At 52.7% G+C, this 24,660-nt stretch overlaps 5 protein-coding genes and 1 non-coding gene across 6 annotated transcripts; 2 read left to right on the top strand and 4 right to left on the bottom strand.

Moving 5' to 3' along the window:
• Window positions 1-782: 782 nt before the first annotated feature.
• Z519_10484 (uncharacterized protein) lies at window positions 783-1,658 on the top strand (the record flags this gene model as incomplete). Its single annotated transcript, XM_016768200.1, has 1 exon — window positions 783-1,658. One exon carries the CDS (start codon window positions 783-785, stop codon window positions 1,656-1,658), a length of 876 nt encoding a protein of 291 aa, XP_016615668.1.
• Window positions 1,659-6,077: 4,419 nt separating this feature from the next.
• Window positions 6,078-6,782, bottom strand: Z519_10483 (uncharacterized protein; the record flags this gene model as incomplete). Its single annotated transcript, XM_016768199.1, has 1 exon — window positions 6,078-6,782. The coding sequence occupies one exon, from the start codon at window positions 6,780-6,782 to the stop codon at window positions 6,078-6,080; it is 705 nt and encodes a 234-aa protein (XP_016615667.1).
• A 2,112-nt stretch (window positions 6,783-8,894) lies between these two features.
• Window positions 8,895-10,019, bottom strand: Z519_10482 (uncharacterized protein; the record flags this gene model as incomplete). The annotated part of the gene is made up of 2 exons (XM_016768198.1): window positions 8,895-9,753; window positions 10,000-10,019. 2 exons carry the CDS (start codon window positions 10,017-10,019, stop codon window positions 8,895-8,897), a joined length of 879 nt encoding a protein of 292 aa, XP_016615666.1.
• A 1,296-nt stretch (window positions 10,020-11,315) lies between these two features.
• Z519_10481 lies at window positions 11,316-11,404 on the top strand. The gene has a single exon. It is a non-coding gene; the product is annotated as a tRNA-Pro (tRNA).
• A 5,001-nt stretch (window positions 11,405-16,405) lies between these two features.
• Z519_10480 (uncharacterized protein) lies at window positions 16,406-17,594 on the bottom strand (the record flags this gene model as incomplete). Its single annotated transcript, XM_016768197.1, has 2 exons — window positions 16,406-17,491; window positions 17,586-17,594. The coding sequence occupies 2 exons, from the start codon at window positions 17,592-17,594 to the stop codon at window positions 16,406-16,408; spliced, it is 1,095 nt and encodes a 364-aa protein (XP_016615665.1).
• Window positions 17,595-18,377: 783 nt separating this feature from the next.
• On the bottom strand, window positions 18,378-23,370 carry Z519_10479 (uncharacterized protein; the record flags this gene model as incomplete). The annotated part of the gene is made up of 2 exons (XM_016768196.1): window positions 18,378-18,513; window positions 18,566-23,370. The coding sequence occupies 2 exons, from the start codon at window positions 23,368-23,370 to the stop codon at window positions 18,378-18,380; spliced, it is 4,941 nt and encodes a 1,646-aa protein (XP_016615664.1).
• Between the last annotated feature and the right edge of the window lie 1,290 nt (window positions 23,371-24,660).

Below are 24,660 nucleotides of genomic sequence, written 5' to 3'. Positions count from 1 at the left end.
AATATATACGCTGTTCTACAAGGCAAGTTATCTACTTCCCATCTACTGTGGGGTATAGCTATTTGCCACAAGTTTTCATGTCTCCCGTCATGGTTACGTTGCTTAGCATGTCCGTTCTTGCCTCTGTGTGTTCTCCACGTTGGAAGACTGTGCAATCCCCATCAAGTTCTGGAAATTTTCGTTTACTACGATTCTAGAGAGGAATCCTGCACTGGGACGGAGGATGCAATGTGGCCTGTGCACTTTCGAGAACAATGGGAATGTTCCTCAGCATTTTCTCGAAGCTCTCTCCCCCGCTGTGTGACAACGTTAGAACGTTAGAACGAGCCGCCGTCGACGCAAACGGGGCCTCGGCGAGCCAAAAAGGGACGCGCGGTGGGGACCTTGCAGGTGACTCGTTGTTTGAAGACCATGATGATCGTTTGTTATGTGAAGAAACGGGCGTCGAGTCAATGAGTGAGTCGCCGTCATTGTCTTCAAATTTTGTTTCTTGGGCTCCGCATCCGGAAGTGCCTTCGATTGTTCAACGCGACAGCCGAGAGTTGTCATTGTGTGTGATGACCAATGGTCCGTTCAATCAGTGCCCGTGTCACGGAGTGAGGATACTGCCCTATCATGACGGTGAGACTGTCTTTTTGTTCAAGGCTCCGCAAGATTCGAAGGAATGGACAAGAAAGCTGTTTCTTCCTGTCATCAGCCTTTTCGACTTGAGATCGAGGTCATCACATTTCTCCTTCTCAGCGCGTAGCCTGAGTGAAACAAATAACCAGGCCCTCGTCACGATGAAGAAGCTCACCCGCACCCTCTCAGCCCGCAGCAGGAGCAAATCCCATCCCCAGCCCCTCTCGATCAAGAGCAACGGCAAGGGTAGCGGCGGCGCCCGGTCGAACCAGGCTCATGTGCGGAAATCTTCCCTTACAAGCCCCATCCCTCCGAACACGCAGATCCATTTCCCTCAGTGTCCACATACCACGCCTCCCACTCCTCGGCCAGCACGGCTGCCGTCCGTGTTGAGGACCGAAATCATCGAAGACGCTCAAACACCGGAGGAGCCAATACCAGGTCGAGCCTCGAATGGCCTAGCAGCGGCGGCAGACAAGGACTGGAATGTCCGAATCAGACAATTCTTGATCGTCCCGACGCACTGTCTCGACTGCACGTTCTCTCTGGCCCTGCAACAAGAGTCATGGATCCGCGAGAGGTGCGCGGCCGTTGTGCGGGAATCGAAATTGAGGGTCGTGGAGTTAAAGTCAGGCCTCGCGGCTCTGAGCACTACAGACGACGGTCACGACCCCAGGACTGTGCATACCACCCGCGTGAACAGTAGTGAGTTGGGCGACGACAGCACAGAAGACGTGCAGACCACGCAGAAAGCCGAGATCACGTACCACGAGCAGCGCATCGAGGAGCAGCTGCGCCGACGGGACGACGAGGTGAGGAAGATGTGGGACCAGATCCGCGGCCAGTGGGAAGGCTGTATTCGCGAGGTCGTCAGGGATGACGGGACAAGCGAGGCTGAGGAACGCTGCGTGTTTGTGATGCCATGGGATCAGGAGGAGGTCGTGTCTGAGGGTGTGAAGGAGGGCAACGCAGATAAGAGAGCGCGAGAAGAGTGTCTCCCGAGGGTGAGAGTGGAATGGTTGCCGATCGAGGAGTGAGTGAGCGGCCCAGTCCTCTCGTCAGATTGTGCGGAGTACGGTGTAGGGCTTGAGGGCTTGAGGGCTTGGTGTTGACGCCACAGGAACCTAACCTCTTATGGCCGCTAGCAGCCACCCGCGGAACCAATCCCAAGTCCTCCATCGAACACACTTTCCTCCCAAGTTGGGTTAGCGGCTGGATTGACAGCAGTTTGCCTATGTTCTTGGACACCAGCTGTAGACTCCCAGCACTTCTACTGCAGATATCGAAGCACTCCGTGTACTGCTTCAACTGCCCATCGAGCTATACACGATATGCTATATAGTAACTACCTATGAACGAGTACCAGAAGCCATTGGATCGGCCGGCGCTCGAAACGAGCATCGGAAATAGCATCGGAATATATAATCTTCGACTCATTGCTGGTAGAATCTACTAGTCTTAAATCGTTGTCTGAAGTCAGATGCATAGACACAGAAAGACTATTGCCCATAGTGGAATAGTTCTAATGGTCCGTACCCCTTGTTGACTGTCTGCCATGGTTCGATATCTCTCAACCTTAGAGGCCTCACTTGCATGGTCATGGAAACTCCAATCAGTGGCCGTATACTGTCAAATTGTCCTTGGAGGAGGTGACACTCCTGCAGCAGGTCTTCCAGCTCCTCGTAGTTCTTGCTTTGCGCACCCGCCCTTTGATGTCAGCAATCCCAGCGTCCGTCTCCGGCTTGGAGTGCGCAATTTTGGCCAAGCACAGCTTCCGTTTCTGCTTCCGTACGATGCTTTCCTCAACGCTATTCTGCCCCGCCTACCTCCACACCGTCACTGGCTTGTCTTGCCCAATTCGATACGCACGCGCGATGGCCTATTCCTCCACCATTGAATTCCAACGAGGCTCTACGAGATGGACATGTGTGGCTGGCGTGAGAGTTAGGCCCATAGAGCCAGTCCCAAATGTGAGAAGCATTACTCAGACCTCGGGCTTGGTCCGGAACCCACAGAGGACTCGCGCACGTTCATCGGGTGAGTGCCCGCCGTCGAGCCGAGCACAGCAAAATGCTGTGCTGTGGGAGTTAGTTTGCCAGTGATGCTAGTGAATAGTTTCCCATACGAGAAAACAAGAGTGTCAATCATGCAGGCACCGTCTGCTCCAGGAGCCGCCACTTACCTCTTACCCTCAAAACCCGACGACCCCTGGTGCAGCATTAAGACTTTCGGCATTGTGACAAGGCAAAGTGGCAGTGTTGTGCTGACATAGGGATTGCAGAAAGGCGGCTGAGCCGGTCACATATGAAGACAAAAAGAACTAGCATTATTTTTTAGCTGTGGACTAGAGACTTCATGGTAGAAAGGAGCTACTAAGTATTTAAGTAATAAGAGAGTATAACAATAGTTACATTTGTTTCGAAATGGCTATATTAGTACACTATAGTTGTGAAATATTTAATAATTTACACTGCTAACCGTGTACCATTCTTTACAGTTTGAACGGAGTATGCTACATTTTTTTTTGACACCGCCTATCGATTTCCGAGTATCCGTTCTGTCATTTTTCACTCCTTAACGCCGTCACCTGCTAGACGCTCATTATTTTAGTCGTTATCTCTCTGTGGGTGGGTGTTGGTGGTGATGTTGTCTCGCCAGTGCCGACCAGAAAAGCGTTCTCGATTTCCGATCTGTCTGACAGGCCTCTCTGCGTTGTTGCATGCGCATGTTAAACCCATGAAGTCCTCCGTTACGACAACACGGAGGCAATCTTTGCGGATATGAAATTCGCTGTGTCCGGCACTGGCGCGAAAGGGAGGGCGGAAGCGTAGTCGTCATATGCACTTTTGACGCTCGAATCACCTCCACATATTGGCTGTTCCTCTACAGCTCCACAAAATGGGACAGCATACCTCCCCAGCTTCCTCTTCGGCGCTGAGAATTGAAGAACTGGCGTAACAGACATCGGAGAGCACATGGCCGCATTACCCGTGGAAGATGGATGTCCACGCCACTCTGCTGATGGTCCGACCACACCGATTGCAGGTTATGTTGGAACCCCAGGCTGTGATATCGGCAAGGTGGCGGGCGACGGCGTTTTGCAAGGAAATACCATTACACCAGATTCTTCATATTTTCTAATTACCTTAAAGGACAGGCGTTGATCGGCCTGCCCTTTTTGCCTCGGAGGCACCAGCCAAGGTTTGCAAGAAACTAGCTTTCAGCATCTCCTATTGCTTGCATCCTTGATTGGAAAATGAGACATTGATTGTTTGTAGCGTCATAGAGTCCAGGTTCATACCCTCTTTCAGCGACGAATCTGGAACATCCTGGCCATTTGGCGAAGAATCGAAAACCCGGCCTCACTGCACTTGGATAGGGGATCCGTCATGAACTTTCTGAAACTACGCCTCGTATCGAAGGGGTGGAACCTGAGCCAACGAGCAAGGGCACAAAGGTCGCTTGAGCCATTTAGAACAGGTGTGCCGGTCAAACACCATCTCCTCTGTGCTTCAGACTCATGCAAAACTTTGGAGGACTGGAGTGGACCCTTTGCGGTTCCAATGGGTTTCGTCAAGAGCAATTCGGAACCATGGACACTGACCCAGGTGACCAGATAATGACCTCTGTTCTAATTCGATGGTCTCAGATGTTGATCAGCACACCTTGCGTAGTCTCTAGGTCCGAATTCAACCCAGATTTTGCTTGGATATGGTGGACTAGAGGCCCAAAACGCGTGCGTCGATGTGTCTGCTTAGCGAAGTTAGGAGCTGGGTGTTTCTCCCGAATTCAACATTGGGCATACTTTGAGATGTCATCTTGCTAGTTACGTAGAGCTGCGCCACGTCAGTGAGCTTCGTCGCAGGACTCCGAGACTCGTCTTTGAACAAGGTGTGACGACGAGGGTGGCTCCAACTCTTGGGGGTCGACGTGGAAAAAGAGCCTCAGAACCGGCCATGCGGCGTCGAGTCTCTTCCAAGGTCTACTATGAGGGCCAACAAAGAGAGGGACCTTTCCCAGGTCCCATCCCGTCTGCCAATAAGCCTTCCACGCACTCGTCCACCGGCGTGTCCTTTTTCTCCCGTGCCAACTCGTGGACATACCTGCACAATATACCGAGTCAAATCCTAATTTTATCTCGCCAGTCTTCAGGCTTGATACTTGCCTAAGTTCACCGTTGATTCCATTCCGCTTCCATATTGTTGGGCTGAGAGATTTCCTATCTACGCCCTCTCGACGTAACATAGATTCCAATGCAGCAATCTGATGAGTACAGGTTGGGATTTGCAGCGAACGCCTAATCCGGAGGAGGTCTTACCGTTATAGGGGCGTTTTGATTCTCGAATCTCGCTCAATTGTAGACCATGGTCCACTATATTGTGTCTGAGACAGTATATTTTGATCTCTTCATCGAAATGGTTGTCTTCCTGTGACTGCTGGTTGATCAAGAAAGAGGTGTGGAGCTCCTCGGTTATGGAATATACACGAGGGGTGTACTACGGGACAGATGGAGGTAGCGTGCTTAGCTTTGCAAACAGAGGATCGCATCTCCAAGAGAAATCCCCCCTGGCTGGACGTGTCTCTTTTGGGTTGCTGCCGGGCAGATGGGCATTGCGAACATGGAAAGAGTCTTGCGAAAACATTCGTTATCAGGGCAACGAGCAGTGGACCGCCACGGTATGGGTACACATCTCACCTGGCCATGGCAAACAGTCGTGGGCGAGGATCGCAAGTGAGCGGAGGTTTAAGTTGACATCCAGCAGATCCGGCGAAGGGTGGGTGTCTCCAACCGCATTCGCCCGGGATCTTTTCTTGGTGAACATCTTCATCTCTCATCTCTGTCGATTCTGAGCAATGCCAGGTTTATGTCCAGCGGTGAAATCAATACCCTATGGCTCTCACGAGACACACGTGCAGTCTTCACCTGTGCTTCACGCCACGGCTGGAGTATAAATCTGGCATCTGCCAGCTCGTCAGCCTTGACCGCAGTCGTGGAGAGGGGGGGAAGGGGGACGGTGCAGCCATTTTCCGCCGGTATCGAAGTGTTATGAACAATGTCCCTTGGCCACGGATCGCATTTGAGTCCAAGACTACTCGGGTTGAGTGACTGTTTGGGCTTGACAAGGGTTCAAGATCCAGGTGCACAACTAACACTGCCGTTGCCTACGGAGAGCTACCCAATGCTAGGGGGGATTGAGCACAGGACGAAGATGAGGATAGGATAGAAATTGAAGACACAAAACCTGGATCTTTGCATTCCACTGTTCGGGCGAGTGTTACCTAGCGGAGGTCTGGTCCGTCGATGCGCCGTGCACAGGACGTTCTCCATGCAGCATTCAAAGCCAACACCTTCTTCGCCCTCCAGCCAGCCTCTAGAACCAGGTGTCGTAGGCAACTGACCACTTTTCTCGAACCCCTAACTCTGCGCACCGTCCATGCCGCCTGCCCAGTTATTGCTAGGGACGGCTTGCGAGTATTCGCGGCCAGTTTTCGTCTTGTGCTTCGGCTCCCTCTTCGCCATCATCATCATCTACTTCTTTCTCCTCGTCGTCGCCGTCCTGCGCTTCCGCCCCCTCTCCATTTGCTTCACCCGCATGTTCCTGCACATCGCACCCCTCCATAGGGAACTGAGAGCCATCCCCACTATCCACGAGACTCACAAGGCCATCAAGTTGAGGGTCCGAAGCCATATTCTCCTGCGCTTTCATATCTACTGCCTCGAAGTCTCCTTCCTCGACTCTCGGACTGCAGGCAGACGCCGTCTCGGTCGTGTCGTCCTCATCTTCAACGTCCTCGCCGCGGTTCGACTGTTTCTTGCTGCGTATCCGCCTCGCCTGGTCACAAAGGAAGAGTCGAGGAGTTTCGAGGCTCGCGCTTTCGTGATGTCTGTCGAATAATCTCCTCAACGCCATCAGGAAACGACGTTGCACATCGGCCGCGTCACGCCGATCCTGTCTCCTAGCCTCGTAATTCTCCCCCAGAGAACATGCTTTTTGCCAGGTCCACATGAGCTTGACCCAACGACTGCCGACCATCTCCGCGAGCCTCCAAGACCTGCTGTCTTCTGGATCGTCTCCGCCGCGGTCGAACACGTCGGCAACCTCCTTCATGACTGGCACGAGCTCATCCCACAGTCCGTTGAGGTGTTGCTCAGCGCTCATCCGACTCTCGACTGTGGCCAACAAATCTCTGCAGTCCGTAGCCCGCCATTTGAGGGGATCATGGAAGTTTGCCGCGTCATTGGCCGATGCAACGGTCGAATAAAGCCTGATTGATTTCTGCCCCGAGTTTCTTATTGCTCAATTTCTTGGGCCTGGTGCTGCCGTTGGCTCCTTTTCCCGATCGCCTTGGAGGCGTCTTGAATGAGGATAGGCAATTTCAGTGGATAAAACTGACCGTACCGCAGATGTAGTGACAACTTCTGATGGCGGTACCCCCCTGCAGATGGAGATAGGGTGCGCAGGGCTGACCATTCATCGAGGGAGGCAAGCCTCTAAATCTTTTCAATGACCGCCTGCTCAGCTGGCCGCTAACCTGCAGCCTTCCGAAGACGATCCCAGGTTGTAGGGAAATCATCACCGCATCGTGTAACTCCAATAGGGTCCCCTTCACCATGCTCAACCCAAGCCTTTTCCTCATTCTAGTCCCATATAAGCAGGGCTGCAAGTAGTCCGAGCCGAGGAGAGAAGCGGCAAAAATATATTTTACAGGATACAGATACCCTCAGGTGGGCCAAATTCAAAGTGAGTTGGCCACTGGACGTGAACAGAAATGGACGAATCCGGACATATACTGTAACGGAGCAATTCTGGATTCAGCATGCACGTGCAACAACGCACACAGGCCCGTCTGGCAGGTCGGAAATCGAGAATACCTTTCTGGTTGGCGCTGGCAACACAACGCCACCACCAACACCACCCACGGAGAGGTAGCGGCTAGGACAACGCAGCGCCTAGCACGGCGGCGGTGCATAGGAGTGGGAAAGAACGCAAAGAATGCTCAGGAATAGGTAGACGGTATCAAGAGAACCACAGAATACTCTGATTAAACTGCAAAAAATGGCTCTCTGCCAGCACACTGAATTGTCCAACGCTCCCCCCAGTACTATCACAATCTCTCCCGCATAATCAGAGCTAATGCTGGTTCCTTTTTGGTTTGACACGTGACCAGCCATATCTCCTTCCTGCCACCCCTATACCAGCCCAACACTGCCACTTTGCCCGGTGACAATACCTCCATGGCAGACTTTTCTGGCCAGGCGACCCCTCACTTTGGAGTGAGAGAAATTGGGGACATCTTCCGGTACAAGCCACGCACTCACGACGTGATTACCTTATTTCTCGGGCTGTTATCCGCGAACTTGGATCATGGCGTCACAACGAAAGCCCTGAGCGGCCTACCGATCGATCGAGGCACCGTGGCCGACCTGCTGGAGGACCTAGTGAGACGGACAGTAGCAGAGCTCTCCCCCCCAATCAAGCTGGCTAATTCAATCACGGTGCAGGAGTACCATAGTAGAAAGGAGCAAAAAGCAAATGAGAAGTATTGTGCATTCACGGGAAGGTAACATGTAGGATAAGAGAAGTAAGTTCTTCCAGCTATCCGGGCCCACACACCTATCAAAGCAGTCGTGAATTCCTACGATCCACTGTCAATCGGTGTAAAGTCGCTGCACTCACGCGCTGCTGGCCCCCTCAAATGCCGATGCATCGCCGAACCGCCCTCGATGACCTTTCAAAGCCGTTGTAAAACCCATTGAATGACTTCGGACGACAGCTATAATCCACAGGACCCGGAACCCGCGAGACGGGGTTGACCGGCGTCAGGCGAGCAAAACAGGACGTAGGCGAACGCGGTCTCTGGCCGCAAACACCGGAAAAGCTCTTCTGTACACTATGCTTTGTGAGCGGACAGCAACGCGACGAAGAAGGGGGGGCCGTCACAGGGAAACAGACCTTCTTTTGGCTGTCCTCGACCACGGCCCCCGGCTCAGCAACGGTTATTTCGCCCAGAAAGGAAGCGAGCTTAGGCCCATTGGGACGTGGCAAGCTAAAATAGTCACGCCGCTTCCGCACACGCCCCCAGGCGAGACTCCCACGGCGCCAATGAATGACACGTTCGAGCGGCCAGTGACGAGAGGTCGTGCTCTTGATTTCCACCTCACGTCAACGGCAAGAATACAGACCATTCCCCCGTGGCACCATGTTCTTGGTGCCAAAATCGACGAGCTCGATTAGGCCGGCACACCAGCTCATCAAAATCTTCGAGCGTCACTAGTGAGCAATAATTTGCGGGGCCTTCCCCTGGAGCATGAAATCCTGATCGCGGATCCCCCCAAGGAGATCCCTTATCCCACTGTCAATATCAGAAAACTCGAGCATTGCGCAAAGCGTGGTGTATCCGAGACAGCTTTGTTGCAGTTTGCAACGGAGCCCTTGAAATAGATCGTAGATTAACCTGGTAGCAACGCCCTCCTGCGGCTCAAACATTAGGGGATCCTTTCCTCCGCTGGGGCATCTGTCGTCGCAGACAGAGGCATCTTTATTGCCCGGGGCGATAGGAATCACGTAGCTTATCGTACGGGACAGGACGAGACTGGTGATTTCGGACGATGTGGTATTTGAGTAGACGTGGCCTTTGAACGTGCAGTCGTGGATGTGCAATGTCGGCAGGACGTCCACGGCCGTGACAGTATCGGTAAACCTCAACAGAGCAGCTCCACGTGCGTGTTGCTGTAAGCGCGTCTGCTCCGCAAGAACCCCAATTCGTGGTCCCCCCCGGGAATCCGTGCCATGGGCAAGGGCTTCACCTGGCTGTCCACCATCATTGTCACCGTCGTTGACGTCCTCGGTAGCCCATGACCCATTGCTGCACTCGGGGTGGAGACGTGAGATCTCGTAAATTTTAAACTGATCAACTTGGCCCGCGGCGCTCGTCTTCTGCGCCTCATCTTTGCGTGACGCTCCGTTGGTCTCGCTCCGGGGCTTTGTCCTGGGCTTTTGCTCACCGTCAGGCACTGCCAAACCGTGGGAGGCGGACCGCGTGCCGAGTCCAAGGCCTCCCGCCACTTTGACGGGCTGCAGAGCTCCATGGACAGGGTGGAGAATGGCGCCGATGATATCTGCTTTGGCCCTGCAACAATTTGGAGCGCCTCACGACCGCAGCCGCCGTCGCCGCGGGCCTGTGCGACCATCGAGGTCTGGCACTCCGGAGGCTGTGAGGACCTGCCAGTTGGACTCGTGCGTCGTCCCCGTGCCACAGCGACTGCCGGGCGCGGCACCACAGTCCTTGAATTTGTAGAAGCTAGTTCAACTCCCACTCCTGACCACGATCGGGAAGATCGAAGAATGAGGACGAAAAGGTGGGTCACCCACCAACATTCGCTCAAATCCAGACATTTCGCGACAACTCAGATTCTGTGGTAAAATTCTCAGAATCCCTCGTTTATAGCCCGGTGGTGTGGCATAGAAACTTTGGTACTATCAAAGAGACGGCGTGGCGACTGAGCGAGTCTCAGAGCTCTCGGTACAACTCAACGATCCCATCCGCAGTCAGGAATGCTGTGTAATTTCTTGGCCCCACCAAAACTTCCCCCTGTTCCCGCCTTGGGCTTACATTGCCTATCGCTATGTGTCCAGATTAGCCTTCTTAGGGACCTCGTAGGCTGATCGAAGTTCTAGGGGGCGTGGGTGCACTGAGGGGACGTCATGGTGGGTGGTAGGCTGGCCGGGCTGATTTACACTTCCCCCGCCGCCCGGAACGTCTCTCTGTGTATAAATTAGGAGTAGAATAGGCCAATCTCCATAGAAACCATGGCGATTAACCCACAAAACCAAGTGTTGTGTGGCGGTATAGGCCCTGAATATCCAGGCTGAGAAATTACTCGGCATGACTGACCGCGGATGGGATGAGAATGCGCACGAAACGTCCGTCGTCCCCTTTTCACTTCTATCGTTCTCAGCTACGGGGGCGCATTGCCCAACTAAATTCGGCGTACAGCGAGACCTTGTGCTCATCTTCATCGTGACCAGATTGTAGATTGATTCATCAACTATGAGCGCGGCAGGATTGCTGCAAAAAGTGCGTATGGTCGCCTGCTGCGCAGGTGTCCCACTTGTTGTGTCCCGCCCCAGCTTATCCCGCCATTTTCCTCCCCGTCATGGGTGATGACTAGACATTTCAATGTCATCTCGCGCGTACAGTCTGCTCGGCGATCTCAACATGGTCCGTCATCGTCAAAAAGCGAAGCGATGAGGGAAGGTGGTCAAGGGTGGTCTGGACGGTTCAATGCTGTGCCCCTTTCTATGAAGAGAGGCGAGGCGAGGCGATGTCATTGGCCAGCTGGCCGGACCACCTCCAAACTTTGAGGTCCACACAGTTGCCCGTATCACCGCCAAAACGGGAGTATAATTCGATGAACTTAGCGTCAATTTGAAGCCCTGGATGGGGCAAGTCCAATGCTGCATTTGCAGCTTCATCCACACCGTAGGCAGAAAGTTGTCAAGGGGAGAAGGTCGAGCGCTGGCGGTGCAGCTTTTGAGGTGTTCTTGGCGCTTAGTAATATGTGATTTTGGGCAAGGCCTGGCATTGATCACGTGATGACGCGCAACTCCGCTCACTTTTTCCAATCTTCATATATCCAATACCCAAACTTTTTGCCAGGAATCAAAGCACCAACACTACAGATTCTCCACGCGCAATTGGTCTAGTGGTATGATTCTCGCTTAGGGTTCACTCTAAGTTCAAATGCGAGAGGCCCCAGGTTCGAACCCTGGATTGCGCCAGACTTTTTTCCTTTTTTAAACCTCTCTTTTTGGTGGGTATATGAGGGAGATGTGAGTCCAGACGCTGTGAAGCTGAGCAATGTAAGTACGACACCGTGAACAAGGGTCGGTTGTTTTCAAAATCGACATGGCGAGCGGTCTGGTGAGGCCCACGTGAGCTCCGACCAGCCTTTTTTCTTGTGTTTTCTTTGGGGGGCTCGACCATCTGCAGGCACAGGGTGCCAAGGCGCTTGGCCAGGGTAGCTGACGAGCCTACCCATAGCCAGCTCGCCAGGCGCCCGGCGGTCCCAGGCGGGCTCCTACATATTCGCCTCACTCCCCCATGTTGCTCGCGTGCACAATTCATCCACGGATCCAAGGCAACAACACACGATGGGGCAAAGCTGGAAACCGATCGAGATGTAGGTTCTGGCACAGGCAACTCCTGCGACTTCCAGCCTTCTTCCATCGTCCCTTTTTGCTGCAACTAGCCTGGAATTCAAGGCTCGGATCCCCAACAGTGTTGTCGACACCTTTGACGGAATTCGGACTCTCCAGGACCTGGAATGTGCTATTTGAGACCTTGAGGCTAGAGAGGCCGATAGGAAGTCGTTTCGTTATTTGAGCAAGATCAAGCCATACCTCAACGCTTTAGATGCATGCTCCAAGGCCATCGAGATCTTTGTCAACACGAAGCCTGAAATCATGGCCTTTTTCGGGGTTCCATCAAGGTGTGCTTACTGTTACAGTGTCACCTTTACATGACGCCCAGGATTTGAATGACAGCCAGCATGCAGCATCAGATCACCTCCAAGTACGAAAAAGTTTTAGATTCTCTTCTTTCGGCCTATGTGGGAATCATGGCTACTCTTCCCCATTTCTCGGCAGTCGAGCAATTGTTCGAGACCAAATCCCAGATCCGAAACGTTCTAGTCAGTGTATACAAGGATGTCCTCTCTTTCCACCTGCGTACTATCACTTCACCGGGTCAGGTAAGTTCAATATGATACTTGCCTGTGCGGCCCAGGAACATCTTGCAAGCTTACGAATTAGGCTGGAGCGTTGCGTTACGCGTTACATGTCGTGCGTTTGAGGACATCTCTGGCGACATTTTCAGCAACGTCGAGCGTTCAAAGGAGCTGCTCTATCCTTTAGCAAGCATTGCGCGTTATCAAGCTGCCCAAGAAGCACGACGGCAGATCGAGGCCATGTTCAAAGCACAACAAGAGACAACTCGTGTACAGAAGAGCTGTTGTACGGGCTTGGCTTAATATGCCAAGCATCATGAATGGCACGAACAACTCTGCGATCTTAGACTAGACTATCCGCATCCGGCAAAGTGAATTTTCGACGAGCCCTGTTGGAAGAACTGGCTCAATAATGAAGAGAAAAACGGGAGAATTCTCTAGGTCTGGGAATTCCAGGAGCCGGTGAAGGACTCGACCGCCAGCCTCCAAACCGCATTGGTGATAGAGGCAGGCGAGACTGTGGTCTTTAGTTCAATGGCCCAAGCGTTCATGAATTGGTCACAAAGGATATCTCATTATTTGCGGTTGCATATGTTTCCTGCAAATACAATGACACAGAGGAATGGCTTTACCCAGCTGGATCGCTCGTTGATGCCTCAGCTCGTTGGCATCAAGGACATCTGCGGGAAGTATCTATTTGATGTTGCCGCAAATAGTACTGAACGCATGGCAAGCCAGAGAGCAAGCGCTAGCGACGACAATCCAGGATGTCCTGCAATGTTATGAAGAAGTGTTCATCGGATTTGTCGGACTCGATGAGGGCGAGCAGGAACACTGGACCCAAGCTTTGAAGCTGCTCAAAGAACTGCTCAAGCTCCCTGCGCCGAGTCGCGATTTAATTCCTCACAAGTCGAGCAGAGCGAGATATCGAGAAATTCAAGGCCTCGGTCCGCTATCATGTGAAGATCGGACCCGAGCATCTTTCAGAGGATATTCTTTGCCACGTAGAGAGGCCGGAGCACAGAATTATCTAGGTTTGATTTGACAAGTCAACATACAGGGGGTCTGAATAGGGCGGTTTCTGCACGATGTGCCTGTGAGTTCAAGACGGTCTGTTTGCTCCTGACTGAGGACTAAGCTTGAATAGGATGTTAGAAAAACAGAGACCAAATCTGGTCGCGCCCGGGCAAAGCTAGTCCTGGAAATATCGAGCTATGCGAAGCGAGAACTTTGCGCCCATGACCTTCAGGACGTGCTTTCGATGGATACGACTAGCCACAGAATCGATTTCAGCAAGGGAAGATACACGCAGCGCTTCAAAGAGATCTGCAGGCCTCGTGGGATTGATTCCATATGGGACGGCTGATTTAGCACACCAAACCATTCCATTTGGTAGATCTCACTGATTTCCGTTGCAGCTATCTGGATCAATATCACTCGGAATACGTCAACCTTGCGTCTGCCGCCTTCCTCTCCAGAAAGATATGCACCTCTTACCTCTCGCTTGATTTCTTTGCGTCCATACACCAGGACGAAACGGTGGCTGAAGCTGCAACAAGGGGAAGCTTTGCTTTCGACAAATACGCTATCTTGTATTGGCTATCCCACGTCGCCTGCCTGGCGGAATGCCATATTTCAGAACCTTGGATCATTTCAGGCCTGGCGAAAGACATCCAGGGAGTTTACAAGAATCTGTCCTCCTTCTCTGAATCGGCTATTGATGGCGGAGACGACGTCCAGCTTGTGGAGCGGACTAACCTCATACGTTTGCTAGAAAGGCTAGAAACCGTGTACGAAGAGCTCTCACCAAATTATGGTAGGGCCTTTCGAAATCCCAATTAGGCCTCCTCAAAAATCCACCATTGTCACAGACGAAAGCTCACCAGTAGCGCGACAAATATCTGGGATTCAAGAAACCATCGAGGCTACAATCTCTTCCCAACTGACCCGTGAAAAGGACGTTTTCTTCAAAGAAGCATACAGTCCTCGTCCGTATCAGCGTACAAGTCTCTCTTGCTCGCAATTCTACGGCGGATTCCCCACACAACACGAAAGAGATGATCACTCCCAAGGGCACGAAAGAAAGTCCTTGTGCCCCTTCCGATGCTGAGAGCCCTTGACTCTCATCTGGAAATACTCCACCTTGAGAGTATATCACCGCAGTTCTCAAATCCGAAGGCCTGTTCGATTTGGATTTCCTTGCAAAATATTATCAAGACTGATGGTGAAGCCTCAGTTGGGGACATGTGCCTTGAAGCTACAAGCATCCAGGAAAGCCGTCGGGTCTCGTTGCCCGGCCATTTTCAAAGGACCCTTTGACTCGGTGCTAGCGTTACTCCACCATTCCACGGCCTTGGTGATTTGTATCTCAAAGGCGTTGCGGGAGATAAGCTCGTCACAACACTTGCAGTGGTTGGCGAACTCAGTTTAGTGCGCCAAATTCTCCCCCTCTGCCCTTCGGTGGGGTGGAAATGGCGCAATCAGTGGACGCTTGTTCGGCCGTCGGTGGCAGAGTTCGCACAGATACGGTCACATTCTTGCTTGACCAAGTGCGACTGCAGACGGACCACATATCATGGAGGATTGAAAAACAATATGGTCGTCTCATCGAGGGGGCTGCGCGAGCCGGTGATGGTGATGAGCTGTCGGTTATTCTTGACAGAATTGGCCGTTCCTGTGGTTCAATTGCCTCATCGACTTGCTGTCGACAAATAGCGGTCCAAGGCAATGTTTATACTGTTTGGTTCTTACTTGAACGTGGCGCTCAAGGTTGGAATCGTTGGTGGTGAGCCCGGAAACGCCCTCGCCGCCGCAGCTGCCACAGGCTAGGTGCAAACGCATCACAAGGGGCTCGTGCGCGCAGCACCAAAGGATGTAGGGATGTTACTCTCTCCCTGTATCCCGTCCTTTTGCAGCGACTCCTTTGCATTTCGCCGCGGCTGAGTTGCAAGAGGGAGCTACACAGGCGTTGATCGAAGCAAGAGCATATGCGAGGGCAATTGACAGCAATGGAGATACTGTCTTGCACATGTGTGTCCTGCGGCCATTTGTCGCAACAGCGGACAGGGCCGCACATGGCTGGAATGTGAGGCCAGTCGCAACGAGGGTACAGCGCTCCAGCTGTAAAGTTGCTAGTTTGCTCTTACAATACGGAGCTCTTCCCACAGCGCAGGATGGTCATGGCCACTCTCCTCTGCACTTGCTCTTTGTTTGAGAGATTTGTCACGGCGGTGTGCTATGCCAATAGCTAAATTACTATTTGAGCCTGTCTCCAGCTTTGACCAACCCAACAGTGGGAATTTTACTGCAAGAGACGCAGCCATCTAGATCGGAGGGCAAATGCTCGAGGACATTAAGCGTGAGATTCCGGTTGCGTGGGAAGACTATGGCGAGTCTATCCCCGTGGATCTAATTCAAGTGTCTTCTTCCTCGGTTGTGGCCCTGAACGACGTGTCAGAGCATCCCGTCACTTCTTTCTATTCTTGATCTGGAAGGCCAGCATTTGCACGAAGGAGAAACCAGCGGGCCAAACGATGACTCCGGCCGAGACAACGCGGTATCTCAGAGGCTCACCAGGCCTGGTTTCTTCCCGAATGGCAACAACACGTCCGAGACGATGAACGCCTCATATGCGCCGCCAGATGCAATGCAATGAACACCTACCTCGGCCCTCAGGAGAGATACCCATCCACCCTTTGTGACCTATGACCAGGATATACCCGTGGATGGATCTACGGGACGGGCGATGATGTGCTTTTGTCTACTGACATCGGCGAGGATCTGCCGAGGAACTATTTCCAAGACCCGGATTCTGACCTGTCCAGGAATCTGTGGCAGGATGCCTAAGGCCACTGTGAGATGAAAATGGAACCAAGAACCACGAATTCAATCGAAGACGATTACCGGCTCAACGTCGTTCGACAGAGGTTGGCAGAATCAAGTAATATGCAATCTAACACGAACTACCTAAAGTGCTACTACTACATTAACAAACCAAATCTCGAAACATCCAGTTCCTCCTATTCTCCGACATCCATTGAGCTTGCCTAAAGGCTAGGGTTGTGACTTGACACTGCTTTTCGTGAGACGCTCCTTGGGGGCCTTGGACTGTCCAGCGTCGTTGGTCTTTGACGCAGCAGCGTTCTTCGCAGGAGCTTTCTTGCCGGTTTGGGCTGCAGCGGCTTTGGGCTTGGTAACCTTCTTGGTAGTCATAGCCGTAGCCTTAGCCTTTGTCCCCTTCTTTGAAGCAGCGTTCTTCTCGGTGGCTGACTTTTTGGGGGCGGCGGCGGCGGCTGTTTTCGCCTCGGCCTTCTTGGACGCGGGCTTCTTGGACGCGGCTGTCTTTTTCGCTGGCTCGTTAACCGTTTCGTCCTTCTGCCCCTGCTGGGTCTTCTTGTTCTCCTCCTTTTCGTCGGCGGCGGTCTTCTTCGAAGCAGCAGTAGCTGCCCCCCCAAACCTCACGTTACTATTCACCTTGGGTGTGACCTCGGGTTTCTTCGCCGCCGTCGCCATCGCCTTCTTCGTGAAACTCGTCTTCGGCTCCGCCTTCTCCTTTCGCGCGGTAGTTTTCCTCTTGGTCTCAGTGGTGGTCGTCTTCTTCGAGCTCGCCTTCTTCTTTCCCTTAGTGGCGTCTTTCTTTGAGCTAGTTTTGTTTGTCGCAGGGGCCTCGTCCTCAGCGGTAGGACTCACATAGACGGCCCCCAGCGCATTCTCCACGGCCTGCTTTATAGCACGCCTTGTCTTGTGTTTCGGAGAGTCAATAGGCGGTGCCCCGCCGGCTTTGTTGTCGTCTCTAGCGATCTTGGTACTGCTCCTCGTCCTTCTTCTATACGGCATATCTTCTGGGTCAGGTGAATACCGCTCAGGAGATTTCCGCGCGCGAGAGGGCCGTGAACTGGCGGCAGTAGCAGGGATAGGCTTTTGAGACTTTGCCTTTCGAGTCTTAGAGACTCCAGCAGCCTCGGCGGCACTACCTTGCAGGCTAGATGCGAACTTTGCCATTTCGAGGGCGGCTGCTGCACCAAGCCGACACTTCTTTCTCACGCTGCTAGGAGTGGATGGCGTAGACGGAGCATTTTGTTCGAATGATTCTGGTTGTGTGTAGTCGGAATGCTGTGGGAATGCCGTCGATCTATTTTTCTAAGGCGAGTTAGAATCGAGGGCAAACATCAAAAACAATGCCGCCGCGATGCAGGACGTCGCGCCGAGGATATGTGCAGAGACTTGGACTTACACTCAACATTTTAGCCGCATTAGTCTTTTATTCTTTCCTGTGATTCGATTAATGTATCCTCTGCAGCAACTTGGTTGCGATGGAATGGACTGGTGTAGAAAATGCAGGGTAAGGGACCAATACCCAGACGAACGATCGCCCTTTTGTGCCTGTCCTGGTATAGGTAGCCATGTACAAAGAAAATGAGGCAGAAGAAAGGAGCCACAAGGCTTCCAGCAAGACGCGAACAAAGCACTAAGGCGTTGCAAACGGCAGCCACAAAACAGGACACACTCCGATTGAGGTGGATGGCCTCGTTTGTAAAGCCTCGATAGAGGATGCGACGCCGCTCTTCTTGAAGATAGCAAATGGTTTGCAACCAAACCAGAGCGGCGGGACAATGATGTGTAGTGAAAGAGGAATGCACAGAAAATCACCAAAGTTGCCAACTTCCCGTGGGAGAAGTTGAGAACTGCATAATATAACTTGGGAATTTTTCTGCACTCGTCTAGTCCGCTTCATATGTCGGGAGGCCAACCATCAACCTTGTCGCCTTTTTCCGACCATCACCTCGCCTTGTTCTGGTTCACCCATCCAAGGTTGGCTGTGTAGATGGATCCCTATAGAAACAATCGTGCAATATTGAACATCTTCTTTCTCTCGTCAAGACTACGTTAGGTTCGTCAGTGGCCGTTGCGCAATTACTGTGCGAAGAAAGGCTCGTCCTTTCTCGGATATATTCGCTCGAAATAGTGTTTAGAGTCTCCTTGGTGTTGCAACATGTTGTAATTATGAGTATGTCGTGGTCGCGATTCAACCAAGGCCGGCACCGTCAACGTTTCTCAGCTTTGCTGCTAACGTGGTGTCGTAGAAGTTGTAGTATGGGTCTGGAATACAGAATGTAGAATGTCGAAGCAGCGTGTCAGCGGTTGGTCGGTCGGTCGGATTGCTGATCATGCGTTAGTGCATGAACGTTTCACAGACAGTAGTTTGAGACTTACACTTGGAAGCAATCATACATGAAGTTCAGCCCATCAACTGTGGCTGTTGACTGGACATCCTCGGGAATAGGCGGCGCTTGGCTGAGACTTCCAAGTTTGAAGATGGCGCCGATAGCTTCTTCCCGGCTCCAGGGTCGCTTTCCCGCAAACATTTCCAAAACCACACAACCAAGCGACCAGATATCGACTTTGGCACTATAGCCCTGGCCATGAGATCGGACCACCTCAGGTGCCATCCAGAAAACCGAGCCCTGCATACTGTTGGTGACGTCGTTGCCGTAGATATTGTCCGATTTCTTCGAGATGCCAAAATCCGAGATCTTGCATGTCCCGTCAAGGTCGAGGAGGATATTGTCAGCTTTCAAATCCCGGTGGAGAATGCCTTCTTGGTGAAGGTATGCCAGTCCTTCGAGCGTTTGTCGCGTAAGTGACCGAACCACAGACTCCTCGAATTTTCCATGCTTGCGGAGACAACTGCCGATTGAGCCACCGGGAATATACTCTAGATAGATACTGATGGAGAACTCCTTACGTTCGCAACCAAGATATTGCACAATATTTGGATGCTCAAGATGCTGCATAGTATCGATCTCTTGGTCCAGAGCAGCAACCATTTCCTTGATGCGATCTTTGTCTTGACCTGCAGCTTTCTGATTGACTTCCACCTGTTTGACAGCCAGGAACTCACCGGTTGTTGCATTCATGCCAAGATACACACGCCCATAAGTACCCTTTCCGATAAGTTGACCGCGAATAATTTTGAAGGTTGCCTGCCGCTTTGGCGTATCGTCCGTGGGGACTTCCTCTTGGGGAATAGGATCTAGGGTAGATAACCGACTGCCTGGTTTTGGTCTGATCTGAACAATGTGGGCGCCAAACATCTTGGTCGACTTCCGCCGAACAATGCTGCTTGCATTATTCTGTTCCACTCGCGCTGCAACAGAAGGTCCTCGTCTGATGTCGTTGCGCTTCTGGGCAACTTCACGGATAGATTTCATCCTAGAGATACCGCCTGTCACCTTGCCAACTTGTCTCTGAGCAACACTGGCAACCTTATCACGATCCTTCGCCTTCAGAGTGGACTCGTCAGAGCCTAGAGTATCCGAGTCGCTCTTGCGACTGAACTCGAGATCGAGTCCAGCCGTGCCGAAAGTGAGTCCGCCAGAGGGTCCCCCGGAGGGTCCTTGGAGGGCATCAAGAGGATCCTGATCGGTCGTTCTCATTGGCGAGTTGTTGTCGCCTTTTTCTTCAAGGTACGGCTTATCGAGATCGACACCTGGGAAGAATTCGTCGAGATGATGAACAACATTTTCCACAGCAGGTCGATTCGCCCAGATGTCGCTGATGAAGGAATCTCTTCTACTCATTCGGTCATCTGGAGACTGGGCAGAACCACTGAAGCTGCCGTCAGACAGGCTGCGCTCGTAACCTTCTCCGCTCGCCGTGGCGCTTTCGTCCCCAGTATTTTGCATGCCACTGGATGAGCTTGGTGACTTGAACCGCACATTTTTGCCGGTATTTTGGTCCGTATCGACCGTCAATGTCGGTCTCTGATCTTTATGGCGGGATGGAGTTTCATCCTTGGACATGGACTTGTTTGCCAAGGGAATGGCGAATAGACCGTCGTCTGAGTCGTCATCTGAATCGTCCTTCATAGGATGGGGAGAAGGAGCAAAAGAGACATTTGTCTCCTTGAATTCCAGATCGGGACCGTGGGACTTTCGAGTTTGTAGAATCGATCGCGGTGCCATTTCAGTCGAAGGACTGACAGCTGGAGAAGGACCGAAACGCTGGGAACTCTCAAAAGTAGCATTCCGTGCCCGATTTTCTTGGTTGATATCGGTAAAACCTTCTTCATAGTTAGGAACTTTGAACAACATATCACCTTTGCCCCTTGTGAAGTCGGGGCGAAAAGACCCACCTGAAGTACTCCGACTGTATTCAGCACCTCTTCTGTCTTGTTGTAGACCTTGACTGCCTACAGTGGCCGGAGCGCCAGCCATCTTGCCAACATTGGCTAATGCGGCACCGATGCCGCCTGAAGGAATGCCTGCAAAGGTAGCAGATTTCTTCTTTCCACGTTCTGCGTCTTCTTCAGCAATTGGGTCAGAGATGCGCTTCAAGGCATCGAGGGACGATCGATTGCTAGATCCTTTAGCACGAAGAGAATTGACCTTGGTTAAAGTGGTGGATTCTGCGGGGGCCGTCGGAGGCCGTCGAACCGGAACCAGATTTTCGACTTTCTTCTCTTCGAACGGCGAGTGACGTGGACTGTCGAAGTCTATGATTGTGCTTCCCCGAATACCACCACCACTGTATGTGGAGGTTGATTCTTTCTGGGCTCGGCGAGATTCCAGGTAAGCCCTTTGCTTCGCCTCCGTTTGCCGTCGATACTCCTCAGCCTGCTTTTGTACGAGAGCAGGGTCGCTTGCAAGTGGTTCAGCACTTGGGGACGCATAACCATTACGACTGACGCCGCCAGAAGAGTTTGATTTGACCATGGGCGGAGCCCTTTCAACTTGAACTTTCTGGCCAAAGGAAACCCCGAGACCAGTTGACTGAGGGGCTGAGCTGGGAATTGCAGAGAGTGTGGGACTCTGGACATACAACTTGAAGCTGCCCAAATTATCTGTCCGGTTCCGCAATGCTACAAGCATGCTGTCCGAGAGCGCACTCTCGTGCTCTGTTTGACCGGGCTCGGTAACAAAGATTTGCGCATATTCGGCGTCGGGTATCCCAAGCTCGATGCAGATGAGACTGCGAAGCGCGATTGCAGTTTCTACTTCCGTGACGTCCACGAGGCGGTAATTCCAACAGTCTGGCGTCACGAAAATGTATCTTCTCGCAACATTAGGGGCCCGCCGGCCCGCCACCAGCGCTCTGTCATCTTCGCTCGCTACCGAAGCAGGGCGCTGAAGCAACACTGAGTCACTTCCATTCGCGGTCGGTCTCGCAAATAGCTTCAATGGTCCCGGGCTTGTCGGTGACTCCAATGGATGTTCATCTGATTGAGGCTGGCTATGCTCGTGCCTCTTCCTCATAAACTTGCTGAGAAAGCCCTTACTGTGGTCTTTCCCCCCCGGACCTGGTGCGTAGTCATTGCTCCAAGTTCGTTGGGCTTCTAGAGGCGAGGGTCTGGTCATCTCTTGTGCATCGCGTCTGTCTGCATAAAAGCGTTCTGAACCCCCGGACGGTGCATTACCCCTCTCAAAGGTACCTTGAACACTGACATTTGAGCGAGAATGACTTGTTGCTTTCAGCATAGAATCAGTGCTGTTGCTCTTGCTATGGTCCGGTCGCTGTAGCTGGGACGAGGTGCTTGTAGCCGATACGGGGACGGCGTTTCCAAGGCCCGGACTGGCACTGGGAGAGGCATCAAATGCCTTTGGCAGCAAGCCGTTGGAGCCATCGCCGGAAAGGTTAGGGCTGTGTCGACCGCGATTGTTGATGCCGGTCAGAACACCCCTGGTGTGGTCTGTACGCCCGGCGCTTGGAAGAATATCCGGTGGCCTGGAATCGCCCGGGGTTGAAGATGCGCTGCTGTGTTTGCTAAGAACAGGCATGGTGCTGCTTCGGCCCTGAGAATTTCGAGGACCCAATCCTGTCGGAAATTGTGGAGGCATTTGTTTGCCGGGACTGCCTTCCGGACCAGCAGTGCCAGGCGCGCTGCTAAATTCCGATCGGGGAAGATGAGGCGAGGTCTCCAGAGTTCCCTCCGTGGATGCACTCGGAATCATACCAGACTCGCGCCTCCGATGCCCGATACCTGCACTGGCCGGACCTTCCCCTCCTTGTTCGACGAGACGAGAGATCAGCTTGCGCAGCCTCTTGCCTTCTTCACGCTCGCGGGCCTGATCCCAGCCCGTATTGCCGCTCGAACAAACCTTCGCGAGCTGTGGATAGATAGTTTGATGCATCATGCCAAGATTTCCGCGGCCATTCGGTCCACGACCGAGGTCTAGAAAGTCGGAGCCTTGCAATTTCAGCACCCTGAACGTCTCTTGCCAATCATTCGAAAACCCGTTGGCGGCCAACCAGATGAGAACTCGGTCCAAAGGCCATTGCGAGGAAAGTTCACTGGAGCTGCTTCCAGTGACGGCAGCACTGTGCGCTCGCTGTCGACCCTGATCAACACTCGTTTGTGGGTTGGCTAAGGTTGCGGTGGGGGGCCCGGGGGAGATGGGTTCATTGATGTCGCGAAGGGGTAAAGTGAAAGCCGCCCTATTGGAAGAAGCAGAGGCAGCGCGACTTTCTCTGTTGGCGATATCTGGATTTGGGTGCATGGGATTGGGATATGAATAGCTATGTGAAGCAGACGTGACATCGGAATATTTCATATCCGCATGGGATAACGAAGGTTCGGAGGTGAATTGAGCATCGTATCGAGAGTAGGAAGAATAATCGTCAAGAGGTGGAATGCCGACACCAGGCCCAAATGAGTCCCCGGTCGGAATAAATGTGGCGGACAAGATAGGTTTGTCGTTCTGCGGAGGCGGCGGCGGAATATTCAGCTGCCGCATACCATAGGACAGGTGCTGCCCTTGAGGTTGGTTGTGATTTATCGGTGGTGGAGGCGGTATGTTCTGGCCTAAGCCTGATCTTCCCCATGGCTGCTGCCATCCTGCACCCGGCAATCCAAAGACGGTCCCAAGTGGGAGGGCGGAGGGATGTGGTCCCGGCGGAGGAGGAGGAAGGGTCGATTGCAGATACGGTCGAGGAGGTGGTGGTGGAAGATGGCCGAGAGTGCCTTGTCCTGGTGGAGGGGGAGGCCCAGGAATATACTGTTGTTGTCGCTGGTTATCCATGATCTGGGGATTGGAGACCATCCTCTAATGGACTGTCGCTTCGAGGCAGCAAAGACAGCAAGCTTGAGCCAAAAAAGACGTTGTCACCGCAGTCGGACAGCCGAGAGAATCATCTCCCTCATGTGAGTTTTCCTAGCTTTTTTGAACCTCGACTCTTGTGGTCGCAAATCAGCGGACAGTTCCTCAAGGGAGACTGTCCACGGGCCTTCCACTTTGGAATCGAGTAAAACGACGAGGCGCACCCCTTAACAAAGCACAGTGTCATAGACACATGATAGCATCTGAACTCGCCAGCAAGCGGAGCAGCGAAATGACAACGGTGAGGAGGCCGATCGGACGACTGATATGCAGCGAGAGAAGTTGCGAGGGTACGTAGTGAGGGAAGGGCGGAGAATGCCAGGTGCAGATTGGTCTTGGTCGACAAGTGCCGATATATCTGCAGATGCCACCACTCAATTCTTGGGCAAGAGTGTCGGCGCCGTGACTGAGAGGGGAGTAAGACCGAAGAAGGACGTCGACGACGGTGAGAGACGAGAGTCGCAGGCCGAGTAGAGCGTTCGGGGTGTGTGGCTGATGAGCGGCACCCGCGATTTGGGGCGGCAGGAAGAAGGGAAGGGTGATTAGGCACAACTAGTGGCCTACGAAGCCTAAAGAGGCTAGGATGGGGCTAATGAGGCTGTCGGCAAGCATGCCCAATAGAGACTGCGGAACCAGCGCGTCTGTCAAGGAAAGGCCTTCAGCAGCGCTCGGCATCAGTTGTGAACAGCCCAACGAGGTAACTCCACAGGGTGCCCAAGGGTGCCCTGTGTACTTACGACTACCTAGGCACATGTTATCGTACTCGTAAGGGCGCCCTTGACCTACAGTTACCCAGCTAGGCATGGTTGGCACCCAAATTCGACACCCCGATGACCGCCCAGGGACAATCATATGCCCTTTGCCAGTACCAACACCAGCTTAGAATGCCTCACATAAGGATGCTTGATGCTATGACAAGCTTTCTTCTGGCGTGGTGGACTGATGTGCGCGTCACATCATACCACTCTTGCATCACTGTCCCAGCTTGCTGCTGCCACTTACACCATGGATCTGCTTGTTCAATCCCCCATTGACTGTATTGTCCATGTCTGGATGGAGGTCTCGAAGCATCTTCTACACGTTGCCGGCCTTCCGCTGCGAACCTCAATGCTTAGTACGCCGATCTGATCTGATCCGATCGTGTCGTGAATTTCGTATAAGATTCGACTCACTCCTGTTCGACGCACGTTGCTCTCTGTTCCTCTTCTCTCA

The sequence above is a fragment of the Cladophialophora bantiana genome (assembly GCF_000835475.1).
Source record: "Cladophialophora bantiana CBS 173.52 unplaced genomic scaffold supercont1.18, whole genome shotgun sequence".
In the NCBI taxonomy this organism is placed as follows: domain Eukaryota; kingdom Fungi; phylum Ascomycota; class Eurotiomycetes; order Chaetothyriales; family Herpotrichiellaceae; genus Cladophialophora; species Cladophialophora bantiana.
This window is presented reverse-complemented; position numbering and strand designations above follow the sequence as displayed.